Genomic DNA, 16762 nt, shown 5'->3' with positions numbered 1-16762 from the left:
CCACTTTAAGCATACCTCAATTATAATGCATCATGCGTGCAATTCTCTTCACTGTCACAAGTATTGCAGATGGTTTATTTCCTCTCTATATGTTAGAGAAAGAAGTTAACTCATCGTTCAAATCTGTACTGTTTGGACACAGAATTTTTTTATTTGTTTTACATAGTAAAGCATGAAAATCTGGAGACAATGTTGCGTTTTTATAAAAATCAGGTTCCTCTTAAGCTGAAATTGGTTATCTTAAATAGTTGTATTATATTGACAACCCTGATAATACCACCTCCTTACACAGCCTGACTGTACAACCTGCTTCCAGACGGGCAGCCCTCATATGATCTTGCATTTAAGCAGTAAGTATTATCACTTCTGTCATATTTGCTATAAATAAAATGGAACAATGTCAAAAGATGGTGCTCAACACAGAGACAGGGATGGAATTTTAATGGAGCTCCACAAAACCTGCTCCAAAGTCTGCATTAAAAAAAATAAGAATGTAGATTTTATATAGTGAAGATAAGATATAAAACTGCAGAACTTGAGAATAAAAAAATAAAATAAACCAACAAAACAACCACTCAACAGTGTTCTTAGAAAAAAACGGAAAAATGTTAAAAAATGAGCAAAGGTTTTTTTGTCTGTTTATAGCCCTAAAGATAAAAGGCTCTAGAGAAAAATTAAAACAAGTCCTAATGCCATTATAGTTGTCTTTCAGTAATTAATTTTCTCTGCAGTGACTTGTGTGTGCATTATTTGTCATAGTTATTGCTTGTTTTCTCTATTATGTCAGGCTGCAAGCTTGATTTCATAAATGTTAATAACATTTAGCAGTTAAGCTTTAATTCGGTGTCTAAGATATTTATGTTTTCTCTCCTCAGTTTCTAAAATTTCAGCAATAGCTCAAGATCAGTTTTTTAAAAAATAGAGATAAATCTCCCTCTCAATTAGACATTTAAAAATATATCACAAATTAAAAAAAAAGTTACAGCATGTTTCAAAAACTAACCCTAGGGCAGGATTTTAAAAATCCTCATTCTCTACTTTTGTGTAAGTAAGTTAGTGGCAAGCCTGCCACCAGCTTCATCCAGAGCAGATACAGAGTTTTGATTATGTACACACAGTACACACACAGTACACAATATGCTAGAGATTGGAAGGGACCTCAAAAGATCATCTAGTCCAATCCCCCTGCCGGAGCAGGAACACCTAGATAATGTTAATTTATGATTTATGTCAAGTCATGTTAGTCTGCCTTGCAATGGATTAGAATTTCTTGGGTGAGATGGTTTAGTGTGAGGTGTCCCTGCCCGTGGCAGGGGGGTTGGAACTAGATGATCTTAAGGTCCTTACCAACCCTAACTATTCTATGATTCTATGATTCTAAGAATTGCATAAAGGCAATCACTGGGTATGAAAAGGGAGGCTGTGACAGGGGGACATACCAACTGGTCCAGACCATTTTGATATGGACATGCAACAATGTGTTTGGAAGACAAGCAAGTCATTCTAAAACCCACATGCATTAATGTACACATACACACATGGTGCTGAAGTGATAAGACACCTCCTCTTCAACACAGGAATTCTGCATAGCTAAAGACCAGCAGTTTGTCTACCCCTGCACATTTAAACAGACCTTCGCAGTTGCCTCTTACTGCTGCCAGATGCCAGGGGGCATGCCCTTAAATTAATTCCGAATTAAAACTACAATCACTTACCTCATCCACATTCTCAAAGGCATTGATGATGTCATACGGTAAACAGGATAGAAGATCAATCACAAACCATGTTTTCAGGTAGTTCATCCTTATGAGTTTGGGATCAGAGATAACCTCTCCACCAGGGCCAACAAAGGTTGTATGAAAGTTCAAAACAATGTCAACCAAAAAAATAACATCCACGACACTGTCCAGCACAAGCCAGGCAATGTTGTTCTGTTTGGTTTTGAAGGAGACATTGTATGGAACCATAATTGCTGTGTAGAAGGTTAGAATTAAAATGACCCAGTCCCAAGTGGTCTTAAAAGCACAATAGTGTAGTATAATGTGTGGTGGAGTCTTTGGAGCTTCTTGCTTGTACTGAGGAAGAATATCAGATCCCAGCTGGAGAACCTGTAAAGGACAGAAAAGAAAATGTTACTGATTTCAATTAATATACTCCAATAAGGGGGCTTATGGATTTCTGTAAGGAGCAGCACAAAGATGTGACTGTGTTCGTTGGACATTGCAAGTCAACCCGCTGGTTCTAAATGATCTGATTTATTTAGAGTGTGTAGAGGCAGCTATCACCCGGTGCATGGGAACAACATAGAATCTAAGGAAATTCTTGTAAAAAGGGAGGCTTTTGCATATGGACTGATTGAAAGGAAAACCATCCCAATAGCAAGGGCAGAGGGGTTCCATAAACAGGTTGTGCATACTGACATCCCAGCTTATACTTTGCAGTTATGAATATGTGTATCCATTCACCTTTGGAAGTGTTACAAGACTAGCCCTTCATGAGTGACCTCTTTTTTAAACCACTGTTGAGCCAGAACAATACCATAACAAGGTAAACCAGACTTCAACTTTGCTGGCTGACTTCCTTCTAAAACGAAGCACTGCATGCACAATTTCTGTCTTAACACCCTGGCAATATCATGTTTCCTTCTCATTTTCTTCAAAACATTGTTCCACTTACAAGCTCAGTATCACTAGTGGCTTCTCTTTTATTTCTTGTAATTACTTTTCTTGTTTGCATGCCTATAATCTCCTAGATGCGCACTTTTGTAAAATGTGGAATTGGAAACATTTCATAGAAACCAAGCCAAATTCACTTAAGACATTCCTCCCAGCTAATCTAATTACCTCTTTTCTCAGTTCAAGACAAGAAACAAAAGCACGAAGGAATGCACGTGGTGGTATATTGCACTGACAATTGAAAGATTCATGTGTATTGTGGAACTAATAACACCTTTTACTTTGGGGGATCTCAAGACTGTATGGGATAAAATAAATCATTCCAGCAACTTTAAATCTCATTTCAGCCCTATACCTGTCCTATACTGAAACAGGGACAGTTAGATTGCAAAACACAGTCCCATATATGTAAAAATGATCAAACACAGGATTCTTCCTCAATGAAGAAGACTAATGGCTCTGAATAAACAGCACGACAACTAAGAACATGAAAGTACCACACATACGGATTCTCCCTTAATTCTTTGCAGTCATATTTTTAAGATGAGAAAGCTGTCACTGAGATCAGGTAGTAAAAGTCTGGCTCTATTGAAAATGTGTTCTTCAGAAATCACCAGGGGACAACAACAGCAGCCCCTCCCATTCTGTGTTGGAGGATGTGGCTTCCCACCATGCCTAATCTGTCCCAGTGACAGGCTGTAACCTCATGTGATGCAAACCTGCTTCTGCCTACCTGATCCCACCCTCCATAAAGTCAGTTTTAGCGATCAAGACCTGTAAAGCAAGTTGGTTAAAGTGACATATGGTGTTTAATATTTTCATCAACGACCTGGATGAGGGAACTGAGTGTACCCTCAGCAAGTTCGCTGATGACACTAAACTGGGAGGAGTGGCTGACACACCAGAGGGCTGTTGCCATTCAGCGAGACCTGGACAGGCTGGAGAGTTGGGCGGGGAATAACTTGATGAAATTCAACAAGGGCAAGTGTAGAGTCTTGCATCTGGGGAAGAACAACCCCATGTACCAGTACAGGTTGGGGGCTGACCTGCTGGGCAGTAGTGAAGGGGAAAGGGACCTGGGGGTCCTGGTGGACAGGAGGATGGCCATGAGCCAGCAATGTGCCCTTGTGGCCAAGAAGGCCAATGGCATCCTAGGGTGCATTAGAAAGGGTGTGGTTAGTAGGTCAAGAGAGGTTCTCCTCCCCCTCTACTCTGCCTTGGTGAGGCCACACCTGGAATATTGTGTCCAGTTCTGGGCCCCTCAGTTCAAGGACAGGGACCTGCTGGAGAGAGTCCAGCACAGAGCCACAGATATGATTAAGGGAGTGGAACATCTCCCTTATGAGGAGAGGCTGAGGGAGCTGGGTCTCTTTAGCTTGGAGAAGAGGAGACTGAGGGGTGACCTCATCAATGTTTACAAATATGTAAAGGGTGAGTGTCAGGATGATGGAGCTAGGTTTTTTTCAGTGATGTCCAGTGATAGGACAAGGGGCAATGGGTGTAAACTGGAGCATAGGAGGTTCCATGTGAACATCAGGAAAAATTTCTTTACTGTGAGAGTGACAGAGCATGGGAACAGGTTGCCCAGGGGGGTTGTGGAGTCTCCTACATTGGAGATATCCAAGGCCCGCCTGGACAAGTTCCTGTGTGATGTACTCTAGGTTACCCTGCTCTTGCAGGAGGGTTGGACTAGATGATCTTTTGAGGTCCCTTCCAACCCTTAGGATTCTGTGATTCTGTGACATGATGAAAAACTAACTTATTGTTACATTAGTTAGCAATTTGTTTTCTACAGCGTCAGCTGAATTGCAAAAATTATCCTGTGGCCAGAAAACCACTAGACCCACCACAGAGGCATCAGTGAGAGTGTGGCAAAGACCTCCAGGAGACCATGGCTGTTCCCTTTGCCAACAGCCTCATATGACAACAGCTTCGATGTAACACTAAGCCATGGGTTGAGCTCCAGATGAACAGCAACGCACACTGAGCAGTGTGGTCCCAACGGCACTTGCCAGAGACCCTCATAGATGTCAAACATCTGGTAATATAAAAATATCAACCTTCAGGTGCTCCTTCCCTAGTGACCAGGGCAAGGCTCACTAACAGTGTTCCTACAACCACCAACTGGAAAGGTTTAGCTGGCCACTGAAGCGCACTGAACTTGCTGGTGGATTGATGGGTCCTTCCCTGGAATAAAAGCAATGATCAATACAGTCATTTTTTCACAGCAGCCTTTGTGCCAAAATAATACCCTGCATTTAACACACTGTTTTGGCTTTGACTCATAATCTGGTCATTATTGCCAGTTATGTCTTTGGGCTCATCTGTGGTCAACTTTATTGGCATTATAAATCAGGACTGGGATTTATTCCTCAGTTTCTCCAGACCTATTTGTTTCCTGCCTTGTTCACTGGGGCAGAAGCTGGAAACAGCCTCACTATAGCTGGAATAAAAAGCTACTTAGGGCTCAAGCCAAATGTAATGAACATATGCTTGATAGTTCCCTATGCCTCCGGTGGTGGAGTGCTTAGGAGTACCCATGATACTGTAAAAGCATAATTAGTATTCTTAACATAATTTCATGCTGAGTTTGACATGGTGAGTGGGCAGCAAGTGGCTGTGGAGACCACTGAACTATAATGATTATTTCTTTTATGCTGCATGAATTTTTAATTTTAAATGACTAAAGAATACACAATATCGTGTTAGTCAGCTGCATTCATTAGACTCTCTGAATTATTCTTATTGACAACTAATGAAAATGGCTGATAATAGTTATGGCTGATGAAAGTGGGCAGTACTGCAAGGGATGAACTGTGACAATGCTTCTCCTCAGACACAGGAGTACAGAAAGTGGGGCCTGTACCATGATGGTGTATAACTCCACTCAGTCTGCATTCCTCACAGCACTTTGCCTAGAAAGCAGACTGCAGCTCTAAGCAACTTGTAAGAGAAGACTGCACACTCTTCAAGCAACTTTCTCCCTCCTATTCCTGAGTACAACTTTCTCCCTTACCTGAACTTTTCTTATTGCCCAATCTAAATCCTCCTTACCGTGACTTAATGCCATTACTTTTTCTCTAGCTATAGTGGTCTTGGTGAACAATTTCCTCCCTCATTCTATGTAACACTTTAGACTTATTTGAATAATGTTACCATATCTTTTCCAGTCTTCCCTTTTCTACATTAAACCAATAATGGATGTAACTGGATTTACAGAACACTGAAATGTCATGAATTAGAAAAGCAAGATGTGAGAGTAGCTTCAGCAGTCATCCAAGTTATTGATACAGGGTAATTCAAGGGGAAATACCACACTGCCAAACACCTGAAAACTATGGGTTTCCATTCTGATTTTAATTAGTGCCTTTATTATTGAAGTCCACTAAAGCCATAAAGGGAAGGAAAAAAAACCCAAAGCATTTAAAGTTGCTACTAGTTCTTAGCATCGAACCCAAAACAAACTCTCTGGCATGATGTGTCTAGGGCTGTCATTTTCAGTAAACCATACATTCTGACTATATATTTTGACCCATATGTTTTTCATTACCAATGTACATGAAGATGAATGCAGTACCTCCATTTCATCAGTTAACCTGAAGGCATTCACTTGTTGCACCATCTGCATTGTTAAGGAGATGTTTGCAACCTGCCAAAGAGTTCATTCCATCAGTTTTGAAGAAAAAAGTGATGAGCAAAATATTGCAGGAATGACTTTGCAAGAAAGTTGAGATTAAGGTACATATGTAGTCAGTGTGCCTTGCACAAGGCCACGGACCTAGACAGGGATACTTCAAAAGAGGTTCATCAAACATTTCCCTGGGAGAGTAAGCGACCATCCACAGGGCTCAAAGATGTCAAGTTCTGTTCCATGTCACTGTGAAACAGTTTGTAGAGCAGCACACTGTGCACCCCAAGTTAAGCAACAAGCAGCAAACTGAGAACTGCATCCACAGAAATAGGGCAGTGTAGGTAAAATGACCTATGGAGACTGTTTTCATGACTGAAAGAACATAACCTGTCCCAGAAACATGGGCTTGGCACATAGTGCTGCTTAGGATGAGCAGAAGGGATGCTGAAAAAAAAATCAGGGTTCGGAAATATTTTCCTTTAAAAGTATTTCTTCTTAACGGGTATTAGGGCTTTTTTCCCCATCTCTTCCTGCCTTACAAAAGTAGCAAACTGGTATCTGCCCCACTTACTTCTGCTAACCGGGAGTGCTTGTGCACCACCTCAGCTTTGTTCATTGGCGTTAGCTGCTGCAGTACGCTCCGGCTGTTTGTCAGGGCCCGCGTCAGCCGAGCAAATTTCGTCCAACCTGCAGGGAAGAAGGAAATCCTGTCAGAAGTACTCAGACCTCATTCATTGCTAGTAAATCTCCTTCATGTTTATGGATATTAAGTCTCAGACTTGAATATTTGCTCTAAACGGCTGCACAGAACAGCATCAGACTCCAGGCTTTAAGACTTGCAAAAGAGGAAAAATACCCCTGCTTCAAGGCAACTACAAGTAAATCTTAGTGAAATCAAAATGCTCTGGCTCGTTCTTTCTTCTGCCTTTTGGAGACATTGTGTTAGAGGGATCACATTATGCTTTCAGCCTTCTGGGGCTGAAAGCTAATTCTAAGCCACTGAAGTTAATGCCAAGTTAATTCCCAAGTCTGTAAATCCTGCTGAAGTAAAATCCTCCCCAGCTACAGAAAGGCTCCTGCTGATTCAGGGCCACTGGAGAAGCCCCAAAAGTCTGATCCTAAAGTCTTTACTGTTTCTTACCCCAACTAGATTTCAGGGACAAAAAAAAAAATAATACAACCAAAATCAGCAAAATTCAGGACTGCATCAAGAGCAAAACTTCAGAATTAAAAGAAATAAAATAAAAATCATTAAGACTTTAAAGACAGATTAAGTTCTAGATTTTAAATGGCATCAAGAAATACATTTAGCTGTTAAACTAATGATAAACAGCTGCCTTAATGGTAGCTTGAGACCTACACACTGGGCAGGCCCTAGGGAATTCTTTGTGCAACATTTAGAAAGAGTTTGTTACTGATGGTAGCATCAACCTAGAAATGTGACATCACATCGTTCCTGCTGGGAAAACACTCGAACATGACATCTGGAGTGATGCGTCAATGGATGAGGTAGACCAGCAGTAGCAAAGAAAACACCAGGGGTTTAAACAGTATAGCACCTTGGTGTTAAGCAGGAAAACTGAAAATCCATGTATCCACAGGAAGGAAATGGCTCACCAGGAGCACTGAAGGATAGGCTCAGCACTCAGTTTAGGCAGGTATAACCTGGTATTTTGCTACACAGGTGTGTATAAAATGTCAAACAACTTATGGACAGGAAATGGGTTCAGGAGAAGGCATTACTTTTAACTTGAATGCTGAGTATGTGAAAACTGGGGGAAATGTCACATCTGAGAAATAGAAATGTTGCGTTTCCTGTTAGCTAGGTTTATTTTTAAATGCCTGTTGTCTGGTAGGAGTCACAGACTTGGAAAGTTAAAGGAAGCCCTGCGGTAGATAAAATGAAGAGCATAGAGCAGACAAGACAATAGAACTTCAAGAATAAAATAGTTTACAATTTGGCTTTGCAATTTACCACATATATATCTTGGTCACACAAACGTAAATCCGTTGTTCATCCTTTAATAATCAAAACAGATCTAAATATCATGACCCACAACCAGCTCAGCACAAAGCATTTGTGTCAGGATATTTATATATGACCTCAAAAATGCACATAAAAAATGCACTGGGAAAAGGTTAAAAAAAAAAAAAAAAAGAAGTATTTTATTAACTTTTCACATCTAAATCTTAAATGTGAACTTTGGATATGCCTTATGCTTCTTGAGCTAACAGGGATATCCAATTAGGAACGTGTACTTTCTGTATTTAAACAAGGTCAAGAGAGACTATAGTGATCTGAGTATGAACTATTAATTTGTAGGATAAAAAAAACGTGGCTTTCTTTTTCCTAATTGTCTATGAAACTGTGGCAAAGAGACAGCTTTAAGACAAAAGTCAGAACTGTTCTTAGCCAGTGATTTCAAAGAGTCAACTGAGCATGGTAATAGCACCATGGCAGCTCTGCCTCGACATTTCTCATAACTGCTGGAGGCCACCATGCATCCAGCTACAAACACACTGCATGTCTGTAGCATGCCATGCTTGGCACGCTACAAACACACTGCAAGAGTGAGAGAAAAAGAGCAGCTCTCCTCTGGGAAGCTGGTCACCCACCTCCAGGCCCCGGGCAGGCGCTTTCACACACGTGCACACACTCAGTGCCCTCTTCCCCTGGAAAGACGCTTCCGTGTGGTTCATGGGGATGAATTCAGGCCATTCCCCAAGCTTTCCTTTTTCACCCTGCCCCACAGAGCTGATACAAGATTGACTGAAAAGCACTCAGCAAAGCCAAAACCACCACAGCCAAACTGCTGGATTCAGTCCTGAGCACCTTCATTTGTCACATCCCAGCTTTGTCAGCTACTCCAACGGGAACCTCATGAAGTTCAACAAGAAGTACAAAGTCCTGTTCCTAAGGAGGTACAACTCCATGCACCAGGATGTGCTGAGGGCCATCCAGCTGGAAAGGAACTTGGCAGAAAAGTACCTGAGGATCCTAGTGGACCAGAGTGAACACAAATCAGCAGTATGTCCATGCTAGAAAGAAGGCAAATGGCATCCTTGGCTGCATTAGACAAAGCACTGCCAGCAGGTCAAGTGAGCTGACCCTTCCCATCTACTCAGCACTGGTGAGGCCAGTACTTGGATTGCTGTACTTAGTTTTGGGGTCCCCAGCACAAGAGAGACATGAACATACTAAAGGGAGTCACAAAGGCCCACAAAGATAACTAAGGTACTGGATTGTCTCTCTTATGTGGAAAGACTGGGAGAGCTGGGACTGTTCAGCCTGGAAAAGAAAAGGCTCGGGGTGGGGGACAGATATTAATATATATAAATACCAGGAGGAAAGGTGCAAAGAGGACAGTGTCAGGCTTTTTGGTGCCCAATGACAGGGCCAGAGGCAATGGGAAAAAAACAAAACATGAGGTTCTGTCTGAGCACCAGAAAACAGTTTTACTGTGAGGGTAACTGAGCAGTAGCACAGGCTGCCCAGAGATGATGTGGAGTCTCCATCCCCAAGATACTCAAAAGCTGTACGGACATGGTCCTGGGCAATTGGTCATAGGGGGTCGTGCTTGAGCAAGGGGATTGGACAAGATGACCACAGAGGAAGCTTCCACCCTCAACCATTCTATGATTCTGTGACCTTTTTGATGGCTGATGGTTAATGATTCAATGTTTACTTTATTTTCTGAGATTTAGAGCATGGATTTGTACAGTGATTAGATGAGGATCTGGCAATAATAGGGGATGGCTTCATGCAGTCTCTTGAAATTCTTTCCCACGGTTCTTCACAGACTGAGACCACTCACAAAAATATGGGTTTTAAAAATACCTCTCCTCTTGTAAAAGCAAAACTGGTGAGAAACCACTTGTCTTTGTCTTTGGTAAGAAAAATATTAACTGCAAATACAGAAAGCCTGGGGAAGCTGGGGAAGATGTACTACAAGGAGCTGGAAGAGCAAGACTTATCAAACAACAATTCTTTTGCTGTAAAAATAAAAAGAAAGGAAGAACTATGACTTTTTCAAATACTCTCTTTCTACCTTGAGATCATCAGTGTCATGTGAAAGAAAGAAGTATTCAAGGTTACCACTCTGCTCATCTGGTCTGACCTCTTCTTTTCACAAGGCAAACCATTTCATTGTATTCTTTGTCCACCAAGACCAAAGCTTTGCTTTGTGCTAGAGCAGACCTTTTGCAAAAACCCTTCCAGCCTCATTTACAGACTTCACATTTTCACATTTCTTTGAGCCCTGTGAATGACATGATTCTGGAAACTGGAAGAACGGAATACACTAGCACGGCTTTTTTCTAATTCAGCACAAAGTTGAGCATTATTCTACCTGCTCCAATCTATCCATCTGCAATAGTGTGAAAAAGTACCAAGTTCTTTTGTTTCCTATTACAACTCAAGAGAATTAAAAACATAGCAACAGCAAGTTGCTGGGATATGAGTGGGAAGGTGAAAATGTATACAGGCTTCCTCATGTCTGAAATAATCTGTGTAGAGTACATTCCTCTGTTTCTTGACCTTGTTGTAGACTAGATAAGTTCAGAATTATATTTAAAACCAATGTGTATGTTTAAACAGATAGGCAAAATTTGCATAGCTGCACACTGCTGTCAATGCTTTCTTCAAACGATTCTCCCTTCTTTTCCTCTATAGAAAGAATTGAAAATAATGACAATTTTATCCCATGTATTAGTGACTGCCTGTCCTCATAGATATCATAGATACTTTCTATATGGAAGGAGTTAAGGAGCAGCACAAATAGCAGGTGTAAGAGAGGGAGGAAAACAAGAGGTAAAAGCAACACTTCTGATGCTCTCTTCATCTTATCTGGACTGTGTTTTACTTCCAAGGCACCACTTGAAAAACAATACCTTGAACTTGCGCCATTGCACTCAAATTCTTAGGAAAGGGCAACATCATCAGCTCACACACCAAATCAGGCCAGCAGCTGCTTCTCCTTACAAGAAGTTCAACTGAGTATTTCAGAGGAAGATGTTAACTACCTCAAAGTAAAATTCTGGAATAACATACACATAAAATGATTGTTGTCCCTGGTCCTCCTTAATTACTTCCTGATTCATGGACAAAACCAGAAGTATTTGTGACCCTGTTTTAAAACAAAAACAAAAACCAGAACACCACCTTCATGATCTGCATTCATTCTCATGATTCAAAACAAAGGTCTGGTTTTGAACAAGAGCCTAGCAAAATATTTCCCTGGTCTGATCCCTTATTCAAATTAAAATTCCCACATTCTCAATAAATTGAAGATGAAGGTTTAACAGTTCCATACAGTTATGAAAATAGGATTTGAAGATGGCAAGCATTCTGATAGATGTGAACTAGTCTCTGCCTTGGCCCAGCTGGAACAATACCCTTGCAAGCATGCTTGTTTTTTATTTCCTCCATACATTCTAGTCATAGTTAAATATTTTATATCCACAAGATATTCTGATGCTCTAATTTGGGCTGCCAATTTGACAGCCCTCTGGGGGGCTAACTGAGCTGGGAGTGACTTGGTGGAATACTTCACACAACAGCTGGGCCAAAGGTTTATCCGAAAAGAAAAAAGAGGGAGTACTAAATTATTTTTGCTCCACTAGTGTTTAAGACACCTTCCCTGTACAAACATCAGTAGTTAACAGGCACACCCAATACCTTCAAAGATAACAGCAAATAGTTTCAAATTTAAGTATCTTCAAGACAAAAACCCCTTCAAATTCAATTAGGTGTTGAAAAGTTGCAGTCTCTCTGACTGGATCTGTTTACAGGTCTGAATACAGACTTAGCCACTGAGCTAGCAGCCAGGTTGAAAAAAAAAAATATATATATATATATAATCTCTAGTACATAAACTGCGTTGTTATTTTAAAGCTACGTTAATACATCAGAGTTTATGAAGAGTTTAAAACCTCAAGGTGAGATGTTAATGTTCTTTATAGTGCACTTGCTCTGAAATATCTAGACATGGCTAGTTCCCCCTAATAAGACGTTAGCGTAGCTCTACTGGATTGCAATTAACCTTTTTGTCAAGGTTTGTCTGGTCTTAAAAGGATCAGAAATAATAATGTCTTTTAAATCAGTTTAACAGGGACTATCCAATGTCTTAGACTGCAATGAAAACACTTGGGTTAAGAATTATATTTTGTATGAAAAACAACTGCAGAGGGCAATTACAGTGATGCTCATGTGGATTCCTGCCTGCAGGAGTATAAAGAACACCTCCAGACCATGGAAAGGCTGTTGCTCTCCTCTCACAAGAACAATATGGTTGACATAAAAAAAGTTTAAATAATATATACTCTATGACTAAGCCACAAAAGCAAGGAACTAGCATCACTCAGGCAGTATGGCATTCAATTGATAACATGGATCATCCTTTTGCACAAATAGTTAGCATCTACAAACCTCAACTACTTCTAGATGTTCAGACAGTAAAATCATTACAATAGCTGGCTGTTTGCTCTTTATTGCAGGTAAAGTATGGTTGAAAGAGCTCATTATCTCTTCAAAAATCTTAATCATCCTGGTTTTGCTTTTCTAGAGAGAGAGGAATGAATGGGATTCCTGAATAAATAGACAAATAGTCAAACAAATCTCAAGCACTCCCATGATGCAGTAAAACTATTTATGAACTGAAGAACCACAGAGTCTACTCAAATGTAATTCAAAATAATAGGATAAATTTCCTGATTTGAAATTCCATGTATTGCACTGCCTGATAATGCACTGCACTCTTGGGATAATTTTCACATCTGACCTCCATTCTAGCTCCATGTTGTATTCCCAGTTACCATCCACCCACTGCAAATACTGGGGAGCTCAAAATGGATGAAGAATTAACAGGTACTCTTGGACATACTTACTTATACTTTACCTCTCTGAGCTCAGTTTGTTCTCCTTATAATGAAGCTAATGCTAATGACCTACTTTGCAAGCCATTTTGAGATCTACTGATGTAAAGTGCTAAGACTTATACACCACTAGACTACATTAGGTATATGATGCATTCTTAAATTCAATTCTGACATAGCCATAAATTTACAGTGCTCAACTTCTTAAATTTTTCATTCTGCAACTACAGCTAAACTTCACACACACACATAGGGCCACCAAGGGCTTTTTTCCCACAAGCATACAAGAAAAAAAAAAGGTGCAAATTTGCCACCACATCAAACAAAAAAGACCAAGTTCTACAAATGTCAGTCAACTGCCTTTTAGAAGTTTGTCAGCAAAATGGTACCATTCAATGGTTAAGGAAAAAGGACTACACCAGCCAAACGCTCAGGGTCAAAAGGAAGGCAGCTGCTAGAAAATGAAATGAAAAAGCAGCATGCAACAAAGCACTCAGGGATGGAAAGAAAAACGGAACAAGTAAACACGTGAATAAGAAACTATGGCTTATGAGAATGGACATAGAAAGCTAAAGACATATGGAAAAAGTCCTTCTCTGGCCAGATTTATTACTGTAACAATAAACTTTTTAAAGAACTCCCAGAGTACAACCAAAAGGCTTTCTGCACTCATACACAGAAAGGGCAAACAGGCTGACCCAAACAATTACAGGTTGCTCAGCTTGATCTCAGTGCGAGGCAAAATGAGAGAAAAGTCAATCTGAGTTTCAGTATGTTTAATAAAAAAGAAAAGGAAAGGAACATAATAATGGCTGTCAGCAGAGAATGATATAAAATGCCCCACAATGTTAATTTCATTATTTTATAAGTGTATAAATTTGGTTCAGGAAGACAGCCAAACATCTTGACAGAAAAAGCTGAAAGCTAAATGCAACAGCCAGCTGGAGCTGGAGTGTATGTATGGTGTAAGCCAGAGAGGCATGAGCCAGGGCTCCCTGTACTAGTGCTACCTTGCTGGGGCGGGGCTGGGCTGGGCAGCAGTGTGGACCACCAACTTGATGAAAAACTCAAAAGCTGCCCTGGGTTTGCTCCTGTTGTGGCTGAAACCAGGACAGCTCCCACCTGCAGCCAAGGACTCAACAGCTCCCAAATCAGAACAGCCACAATGCTTACCATATAACATCAGCTCATCCTGGTGCTGCATTTGAACCACCTGAGAGCCACAGGTTGGCCAAATCCTCTTGTATGGTAATCTTCACTGAATTGACACTCGCAACAAAATACTGAGACTATGCAGTTCAGTAAATTACAGGTTAAATGTATGAAGAACTTGCTACCTGGCAGATACCTAACAAGAAGAAGTGGAAAATAGTAAAAAATTTTTACTGAGAGCCTTCTGGACCTTCAGTGGACAAGTCCCCTTCTATTCAGTGCTTTTCTCTATGGTTTGAAAGTCATTATAAAATGACTGATGAAATGCCAAGATGACAGGAAGAATAGAGGAATGTTAATCAGTAGTGAGGGCAGTCAGGCAGGACGATGCGCTTGACAACTCAGCATGTGCCATTAAAACTAGCTTTAAGTGCTAAATCAGGTATCTAGGCAAAGGCAATGCAAATTCTATCTCCAGCATGGAAGGGGGAAATGCAAAGAATAGTTCTGAAAAGAATCCAGAGATCTTAGTACATGAGCAATTCAGCATGTGGTTTGCTTTGGCAAAAAAGCTGCCTACTGCTTGGATATACAACATGTAAGAGGGGCTATACAACAGCTTGGAGAGGCTGAGCAATCAGCAATATTGAGGAGTTAGCTGTGAACCCACCTGCCTACAATACTGGACACAGGAACTGACTGAGAACCTGGAAGGCTGAAATCCATCACACCATGGCTTCATCCTGACTGCTGCCAATGAGCTAGATTAAAGTGCAGCTAAAACGTCTGCAGACCTGCCACCACCAGACCTCCAAATTCAGGCAGGCAGAGGCTTAAGGAGCAAAATTAATTTACTTTATTAATTTACTTTTATCCGACACCTGGGTGGGAGCAATCCCGGGCACAGCTACAGGTTGGGCAAAGAAGAGATTCAGAGCAGCCCTGCGGAGAAAGACTTGGGGGTGTTGGTTGATGAGAAAATGAACATGAGCCGGCTTCAGTGTGTGCTCGCAGCCCAGAAAGCCAACCGTATCCTGGGCTGCATCAAAAGGAGCGTGACCAGGAGGTCGAAGGAGGTGATCCTGCCCCTCTACTCCGCTCTTGTGAGACCTCACCAGGAATATTGTGTGCAGTTCTGGTGTCCTCAACATAAAAAGGACATGGAACTGTTGGAACAAGTCCAGAGGAGGGCCATGAGGATGATCAGGGGACTGGAGCACCTCCCGTATGAAGACAGGCTGAGAAAGTTGGGGCTGTTCAGCCTGGAGAAGAGAAGGCTGCATGGAGACCTCATAGCAGCCTTCCAGTATCTGAAGGGGGCCTATAGGGATGCTGGAGAGGGACTCTTCATTAGGGACTGTAGTGACAAGACAAGGGTAACAGGTTAAAACTTAAACAGGGGAAGTTTAGATTGGATATAAGGAGGAAATTCTTTCCTGTTAGGGTGGTGAGGCACTGGAATAGGTTGCCCAGGGAGGTTGTGAATGCTCCATCCTGGGCAGTGTTCAAGACCAGGTTGGACAAGGCCTTGGGTGATATGGTTTAGTGTGAGGTGCTCCTGCCCGTGGCAGGGGGGTTGGAACTAGATGATCTTAAGATCCTTTCCAACCCTAACTATTCTATGATTCTAAGGTGGAGCAATGACTTGATTAGATGTGTACGTGTCTTAATGGGATTTTTTTAGTTGTTTAGTGGGGAAAAAAAAATGTGTAAGGTGCTACTGCAAGAAGCTGAAGCAAGGTTAATTTAAATATGACACTTTTTAAAAGCCAAAAGTGCAATGAAAAAGTAAGAAAAATATTAAGGAATGTGGTGAGTCCCCAGTCTCTTCAGACTTTTAAGTCAACAGTGGATATTTGTCTGGAGGGGTTGATTTAGTTACAAGTTCATGGGCTCAGCAGAGGAGTACTTCAGTGAAATAGAGATGAGACTCTTAAACTCTCCAGCTCTACTACATTTATGTTCATTTTATATATGGTTTATGAGTGTTCAGCTTTCTACACAGAAAGCATATCCATGTACAGTTACTGCTTTAAGGATCAGTTTCCCATTTAATTCAGTCTCTCACAGGGTTAGATTTTATTTCAATGGAATTTCTTTTTTATCATTCCTCCTACTTTTGGCACTGGAAGACTCTTGACACATGTGCTGGCAAATGACCACTTCTCTTGTCACCCCCCACAAAGTCCTTTTTCAAGACCTAGGTATCTCTAGATGCTGCACTCTAGACCCAGGGGAGAGTGGAAAAAGGAGGTGATTTCCTTTGTGGCTGAAGACACTGGGGGTTGAAACTCTGCAGATCAGAGCAATAGGAAATAGGACCAGAACAAGTGAGCCTCTATAGCACCAAGACCCTTGTTATTACAGCCTTGGAAAAGTGCAATAAAAACATGGTAAAGATATCCAAATTGTGACCTATTAAATTACTGTT

At 41.1% G+C, this 16762-nt stretch overlaps 1 protein-coding gene across 2 annotated transcripts in view; it reads right to left on the bottom strand.

Annotated features, from left to right (window-relative positions):
• The window catches only part of KCNH5 (potassium voltage-gated channel subfamily H member 5), a 160635-nt gene that overhangs the window by 113683 nt on the left and 30190 nt on the right, over window positions 1-16762 (bottom strand). The window contains exons 5-7 of one of the 2 annotated variants that reach the window (XM_062630747.1): window positions 6878-6993; window positions 6253-6324; window positions 1716-2108 (exon numbers count right to left, since the gene is read on the bottom strand). In XM_062630747.1, coding sequence (XP_062486731.1) covers window positions 1716-2108; window positions 6253-6324; window positions 6878-6993 — 581 coding nt within the window. The remainder of the gene's footprint in view (window positions 1-1715; window positions 2109-6252; window positions 6325-6877; window positions 6994-16762) is intronic. The other variant, XM_062630748.1, reaches the window with a different exon arrangement.

This window comes from Pezoporus occidentalis, unplaced genomic scaffold, assembly GCF_034315485.1.
Source record: "Pezoporus occidentalis ecotype Australia unplaced genomic scaffold, CSIRO_AGI_Poc_V1 ctg36, whole genome shotgun sequence".
NCBI classification, from domain to species: Eukaryota; Metazoa; Chordata; class Aves; order Psittaciformes; family Psittacidae; genus Pezoporus; species Pezoporus occidentalis.
The sequence above is the reverse complement of the archived record's forward strand: the minus strand, read 5'-3'. Positions and strand labels throughout refer to the sequence as shown.